Source organism: Chiloscyllium plagiosum, chromosome 7, assembly GCF_004010195.1.
Source record: "Chiloscyllium plagiosum isolate BGI_BamShark_2017 chromosome 7, ASM401019v2, whole genome shotgun sequence".
Classification (NCBI taxonomy): Eukaryota; Metazoa; Chordata; class Chondrichthyes; order Orectolobiformes; family Hemiscylliidae; genus Chiloscyllium; species Chiloscyllium plagiosum.
Genome location: NC_057716.1, coordinates 46842866 through 46850804, shown reverse-complemented (window position 1 = coordinate 46850804; position 7939 = coordinate 46842866). Strand labels below are relative to the sequence as shown.

Genomic DNA, 7939 nt, shown 5'->3' with positions numbered 1-7939 from the left:
GAGGCATTTGGATGGGTATATGAATAGGAAGGGTTTGGAGGGATATGGACCGGGTGCTGGCAGGTGGAACTAGATTGGGTTGGATATCTGGTCAGCATGGATGGGTTGGACCAAAGGGTCTGTTTCCATGCTGTACATTTCTATGACTCTATGTTACAGGTTACAGAGGGACATAGATAAGCTGCAAAGCTGGCTGAGAGGTGACAAATGGAGTTTAATGTGGAAAAGTGTGAGGTGATTCTCTTTGGAAGGAGTAACAGGAGCACAGAGTACTGGGCTAATGGTAAATTCTTGGTAGAGTGAATGAGCAGAGAGATCGCAGTGTCCTTGTGCACATAGCCCTGAAAGTTGCCACCCAGGTTGACAGTGTGGTTAAGAAGGCATAAGAAGTGTTAGCTTTTATTGGTAGAGCTATTGAGTTTCAGAGCCATGAGGTCATATCACAGCTGTATAAAACTCTGGTGCGGCCGCACTTGGGAGGATTGCATACAGTTCTGGTCGCTGCATTATAGGAAGGATGCGGAAGCATTGGAAAGGGTACAGAGGAGATTTACCAGGATGTTGCCTGGTATGGAGGGAACATCTTATGAGGAAAGGCTGGGGGACTTGAGGCTGCTTTGAGAGAGAAAATGATTAAGATGTTACTTAATAGAGGGATACAAGGTGATCAGAGGATTAGATAGGGTGGATAGTGAGAGTTTTTTTCCTCTGATGGTGCTGGCTAGCACGAGGGGACATTGCTTTAAATTGAGGGTTGATACATATAGGACAGACGTCAGAGGTAGGTTCTTTACTCAGGAGAGTACTAAGGGATTGTAATGTCCTGCCTGCAAAAATAGTGGAGGCACCAACTTTAAGAGCATTTAAATGGTCATTGGATAAACGTATGGATGATAATGGAATAGTGTAGGTTAGTTGGGCTTTAGATTGTTTCGCCGACCTGTGAAACCATTGAAGGCTGAAGGGCCTATACTGCACTGTAATGTTCTATGTGGCGGTTCTAACAATGCCCCGTACATTTGTAGCAAGAATTCTTATTTTATAAATAAAAACAATCAGCTTTTCTATTCTTACGACCGAAGTGGAGAACCTCACATTATATTAAACTCCATCTGGCCTTTTGCTGCACACTTATTTAACCTATTTATATTTCTTTAATATCTATGAGTGATCCTCAAACTCGCATTCCCACCAAGCTTTGTACAGTCTGCAAGCTTAAGCTCCATCTCTTTGTCTGTGTCATTAATATAGAGGTCATTAACATTTCAAGCCCCTGAAATGATCCCTGTGATACTGATCCTTTGAGGCTGCCTACCTCAACATACGTCATTTATCCATAATCTTTGCTTCCTGTCTATTAACTAATTCTCTATCCATGCTAATATATTACTTGAAACTTCATGAACCCTTATTTTTTGTATTAACCGTCTGTGCAGCAGCAGGCTGAACACTTTTTGAAACCCAGGTACGTTACATCTACTTGTTCCTCTTTATAGAGTCATAGAGATGTACAGCATGGAAACAGACCCTTCAGTCCAACCCGTCCATGCCGACCAGATATCCCAACCCAATCTAGTCCCAATCTTCCTTATTAGTTATATCCTCAAAAAAACTCCAATATAAACCTGACCACTATGCTTTTCGAACTGCATTGTTAAGAATATTTCAATAATAGACGCCAACACTTCTTTGATGACTATGTCAGATTAACTGGTCTCTCGTTCACTGATTTTTCTCTCACCTTTCTTGAAATGCAGTGTTACACTTGTAACTTCTAGACTACTGGTACCAGTCCAGAATCTAGAGAACGTCAGAAAATTACAGCCAGTATATCCATTACCTCTGCACCTCTTTCAGCACCGTAGGATCTAGGCCATTAAGTCCTGGGGATCTGTCATGCTTCGGTCCCTTGGATTTTTTCAGTGTTAATACTCATTGCCTTAATTACCACCTTTTTAGCTCCTAGGTTAGTCTCTATTTCTGGTACAGAACTTGTGTCTTCTACTGTGAAGACAAACATAATATTTGTTCAATGTCTCTGCCACTTCTTAATTCCCTGTGATAATTTCTCCTGTCTCTGCACAGACATATGTTTGCTTTAGTAGTTAATTTTGTTTTCATATACTTGTAAAATCTATTTTTATATTCCTGAATATACTGAAAATTCTAGCTATGCAACATTTCAAATCAATGCTTCTAATATAAGTTTTTCATCAAATAAGATTACGCTTCACTCAGTTTGTCATGCATAACAAAACCAAATTTGAGTTTCAAAATTTACTCACAATAAATACTAAGTACAGTGCAAGACAAATGACAATTTCAGAAGGAAAAACTTTAAATTAGTGGAAGAAAATCTGGAATGTCTGGAATAATTTGCCAAGCAGAATAGAAACAAAAACATTGTAGCATTGAAACTGTAGTTGCATAAGATGGAAAAGTAGGAGATATATATTTTCCTATCTTAAGTTAGACTTATATAAACCTGCCCACCATAAGAAGATCACACTATATTTCACAAAGGTGAAGCTGCAAGTTATTGTGATGTTACTGATTTTAAACAATAGTAAGTCAACACTGACAAAACTGTAAAATCAACCAGTTTCAGTGAAATTTTTATTGGTTGTAACTAAGCTAATGAATACAAAATTGTTCAGTTTGTTTTGAGAATTTTATGGCATTTGCAAGAGAAAGCTTCTCTAAAAAATGGATTTATCATCAACAAACGCACAAAACCTAATTAAGAGCATACCTCAAAAGCTTCTGTTTTTGTTTTGTAGAAAGCGATTTCAAAAATTCCACCTCAGGATCATCGTCATCTTCACTTGCTATGTATTGCTAAAATAAAATCAAGAACAACACAAAATTGAATTATATGTGGATTCAGTGAGAAGCACACATTTAAAAGTACAACTTTAATTTGCTTATCAAGCATTTTCAGATTATGCAAACAGTTTATGTAATAATTTTATAGATTAACTACACAGTTGGCATTAAATTTCTAAACACTCCTTTATTATTAGCAGTTAGGGTATCTAAAGCATTGGAAAATCTCTTCAGGAGGTGTATAAATAACACCGCTAATTAGGATCAATTTCAATTCAATGAATGTTGGTAAAAATTGCACAGGCAGGTTTAGAGCAAGAACTGTAAAACTTCCCATGGATACAGCAATTGTTCTACTCAATCCATCTTTCAGAAATTATAGTTTATCATAGGAGAATACTGAGCAAATAAGCTACACTACGAATGCACCTTGTTCAGTAACTCAACAGCACTTTGTTCACTAATCTTTCAACTAAAAGTGTCTCACACAAAACAGCATAACAGTGCTTAATGTAAGGGCATGTGAATACTTTTCATAGAAAGCTGTAATGTACAACCAACACATGGTTTCACCCCATATTGATTGGACTCAGCTTGTTCACAAGTAGTCCTACCAGACTGACATGATCACAGCACGTACCTGTTATGGAGAGTTTACCAGTAACAATGTAAGTAATACAAACAAAGCAGCTGGAAATCATAAGTAAAAATAGAAAATGCTGGAAATATTCAGAAGGACAGTCAGATCTATGAAGAAGGACAGAGTTGGGTTACAAACATTAGTAACTTTATGCAACAGTTATGTCTACTTTAGTTACATTTTCACTTCAGAGTCAGAAGATTCAGGTCCCACTGCGCTGTTCTAAAAGAGTACTCTACTGACAAATGCGATGTCTTTCAGAAGAAATGTTCAGCAGATACTGCTTCTGTCCTCTTAGAGATGGATATCAACCTTACAATACTAACGTGAACAAAAGCAGGGGGAGTTATCCTGGGTATCCTGGCAATATTGATAGAAAGTGAGGACTGCAGATGCTGGAGTACCAGAGTTGAAAAATGTGGTGCTGGAAAAACACAGCAGGCCAGGCAGCATCCGAGGAGCAGGAGAATCGGGCATAAGCCCTTAAGAAATCTTTCCTGAAGAAGGGCTTATGCTCGAAACGTCAATTCTCCTGCTCCTCGGATGCTGCCTGGCCTGCCGTGTTTTTCCAGCACCACATTTTTCAATGTGGATCATTTAATCAACATTACAGAACAAAATTCACATGATCTGATCATTAACACATTGATGAGTTTGCAGTTCACAAACTAGCGGTGACATTTCCTATAGTAGAATGTGACTACACTTCAAGAAAAATTCACTGATTATAAATTGTGTATATATTACTTAAGGTTAGGTTTTTTAGCTGCTTTATAGGGCTGCTTGATAAAGTTTTCTTTCACAGCAGTGTTCCTGTGAGAGGAATGACCAAAAGTGACATAAATATTTAAGAAACCCACTTGGCAACAGTCAAAACTCAACAAAATCTCCTGGTCTTAAAAGGCAATAGATTTTTTTGTCCCTACAAAAATGAGATCAACCTGCCCAAGTCAGACAGTCATAATGGCATAGGTGGTGATTACTTGGCCCATTGAGTCCATGCCAACGTTTTGCAGAGCAATCCAGTCAATCCCATTGTTGTATCCCCAGTGTCCTGGAAATTTATTTCTCTTGGTACCTGTCCAATCTCCTTTTCAAATTATCAGTCCACCATCTGATTTGCAATGAGTTCATAGTTATTAACTTTTTATGAAAGGTTTTCCCTTACATTTTGAATGTATTGCCTAAAACCTTAAACCCATGTGCCTCTAGTCCCATTAACTAGTGGGAACAGTTTATCTTTGTTTACCTTATCAAACTCTGACAAACATGTACCCTTTTATCAGATCCCCTCAACTTGCTTTACTCCAAAGGAGAACAATGCCAGCTTCTCCTCTCTAATCTAATCTTAAATTTGTCAGCAACCCTTAGGTAGCACCTTCTAAATCCATGACCACTAGCCAGGGTGTCAGCAATGCAGAGCATGGTGGCAGTGGCCCGGTGCAGAGTGTGACAACAGCCAGCGGTCAGATCACATGAAGGCTCTCTGCGCTGGTCTGCTGCAGAGAATCCTTGGAGACAGACTGTGATGTTTGTCTTTTTAACTTTGCTTCTTGCATTTCTGACCTATGGTTATACTGTGTATAGTTGTAATGTAACTTTTTTTCCATCATTTCTCTCTTCTGTAATTAAGAATGGTACTTAGGTACTCTGTATCTAAGATGGCACCGTGTGCTGCTAACAGTGTTACATTGTAACTGATATTGTAGAACAAAGAAAATTACAACACAGGAACAGGCCCTTCAGCCCTCCAAGCCTGCATCGATCCAGATCCTCTATCTAAACCGTCACCTATTTTACAAGGAGCTGTATAACTCTGCTCCCTGCCCATTCATGTATCTGACTAGATACATCTTAATGTTGCAGCTGTACAGGACATTGCTTAGTCCACTGTTGGAATATTGCATGCAATTCTGGTCTCCTTCCTATCGGAAAGATGTTGTGAAACTTGAAAGGGTTTGGAAAAGATTTACAAGGATGTTGCCGGGTTGGAGGATCTGAGCTACAGGGAGAGCCTGAACAGGCTGGGGATGTTTTCCCTGGAGGTTCGGAGGCTGAGGGGTGACCTTATAGAGATCTACAAAATTGTGAGCGGCATGGATAGGATAAATAGACAAAGTCTTTTCCCTGGGATCGGGGAGTCCAGAACTAGAGGGCATAGGTTTAGGGTGAGAGGGGAAAGGTATAAGAGAGACCTAAGGGGAAACTTTTTCACGCAGAGATTGGTACGTGTATGGAATAAGCTGCCAGAGGATGTTGTGGAGGCTGGTACAATTGCAACATTTAAGTATATGAATAGGAAGGGATATGGGCCGGGCGCTGGCAGGTAGGACTAGATGGGGTTGGGATATCTGGTTGGCATGGATGGGTTGGACAGAAGGGTCAGTTTCCATGCTGTACATCTCTATGATTCTATGACTTAAATGACGCTATCATGCCCACCTCTACCAGCAGCACATTCCAGGCACCTACCACCCTCTGCATAAAGAACTTTCCATGCATATCTCCCTTAAACTTTTCCCTCTCACCTTGAACTCGTGATCCCTCGTAATTGAGTCCCCCACTCTGGGAAAAAGCATCTTGCTATCCACCCTGTTGATACCTCCTATGATTTTTCAGACCTCAATCAGGTCCCCCCTCAACCTTTATCTTTTTAATGAAAATAATCCTAATCCACTCAACCTCTTCATAGCTGGCACCCTCCATACCAGGCAACATCCTGGTGAACCTACTCTGCACTCTCTCCAAAGCATCAATATCTTTCTGGTAATTTGATGACCAGAACTGTATGCAGCATTCCAAATGTGGCCGAACCAAAGTCCTATACTACTGTAACATGACCTGCCAACTCTTGTACTCAATACCCTGTCTGATGGAGAAAAGCATACCGTAAGACCATAAAAGGTAGGAGTGAAAGGAAGGCCATTTTGTCCATCGAGTCCACTCTGCCATTTAATCATGGCTGATGGGTATTTCAACTCCATTCACCCGCACTTTCTCAACAGCCCTTAATTCCTTGCAAGATCAAGAATTTAACGATCTCTGCCTTGAAGACATTTAACGCCCCGGCCTCCACTGCGCTCCATGGCAATGAATTCTACAGGCTCACCACTCTCAGGCTGAAGAAATGTCTCTTCATTTCTGTTCTAAATTGACCCTCTCTAATTCTAAGGCTGTGTCCACGGGCCATAGTCTCCCCGCCAAATGGAAACAAATTTCCAGCGTCCACCCTTTCGAAGCCATGCATTACTTTGCAAGTTTCTATTCGATCTCCCCTCAACCTTCAAACTCTAACAAATACAATCCCAGGATCCTCAGCCATTCATCATATGTTAGGCCTACCATTTCAGGGATCATTCGTGCGAATCTCTGCTGGACATGCTCCAGTGCTAGGATGTCCTTTCTGAGGTGTGGGTCCCAAATTTGGACACAGCATTCTAAATGGGGCCTAACTGGAGCTTTATGAAGTCTCAGAAGCACATTGCTGCTTTTACATTTCAACCCTCTTGAGATAGATGACAACATTACATTCGCTTTTTTAACCATGGACTCCACTTGCAAGTTAACTTTTAGAGAATCCTGGAATAGCACTCCCAGATCCCTTTGTACTTTGGCTTTATGAATTTTCTCACCGTTTAGAAAATCGTCCATGCCTGTATTATTTTTTTCAAAGTGCAAGACCTCGCATTTGCTCACGTTGAATTTCATCAGCCATTTCCTGGACCACTCCTAATCTGTCTAAATCTTTCTGCAGCCTTCCCATCTCCTCAGTACTACCTGCCTATCCACCTAACTTCTTATCATCGGCAAACTCCACTAGAATGCCCGCAGACCCTTCATCCAGATCATTTATATATATAGTGAACAGCTGTGGCCCCAACACTGAACCCTGTGGGACAACACTTGTCACTGGCTGCCATTCCGAAAGAGAACCCTTTATCCCAACTCTCTGCCTTCTGTCAGACAGCCAATCCTCAATCCATGCCAGTAGCTCACCTCAAACACCATGGCCCTTACCTTAGTCAGCAGCCTCCTGTGAAGCACTTTATCAAAGGCCTTTTGGAAGTCCAGATAGATAACATCCATTGAGTTTCCCTGGTCCAATCTAATTGTTACCTCCTCAAAGAATTTAAAAGGTTTGTCAGACACAACCTCCCCTTACTAAATTCATGCGATTTGTTCTAATCCAACCCTACACTTCCAAGAACTCAGAAATCTCACCCTTAACGATGGATTTTAGAATTTTGCCAGCAACCGAGAGCATAGGCTGTCAGAGAAGGATGTCATGGAAATGTGGAACTTTTTCAAGGAACAGATACGACGTGTCCTTGATATGTATGTACCTGTCAGGCAGGAAAGAGATGGTCAGGTGAGGGAAACTTGGTTGACGAGGGAGGTTGAATGTCTTGTAAAGAGGAAGAAGGAGGCTTACATAAGGTTGAGGAAACAAGGTTCAGACAGAGCGTTGGAGGG

At 40.8% G+C, this 7939-nt stretch overlaps 1 protein-coding gene across 1 annotated transcript in view; it reads right to left on the bottom strand.

The window, feature by feature from the left end:
- cir1 (corepressor interacting with RBPJ, CIR1) overlaps positions 1-7939 on the bottom strand; it is a 58609-nt gene that overhangs the window by 7176 nt on the left and 43494 nt on the right. The window contains exon 9 of the mRNA XM_043693596.1: positions 2753-2838. Coding sequence (XP_043549531.1) covers positions 2753-2838 — 86 coding nt within the window. The remainder of the gene's footprint in view (positions 1-2752; positions 2839-7939) is intronic.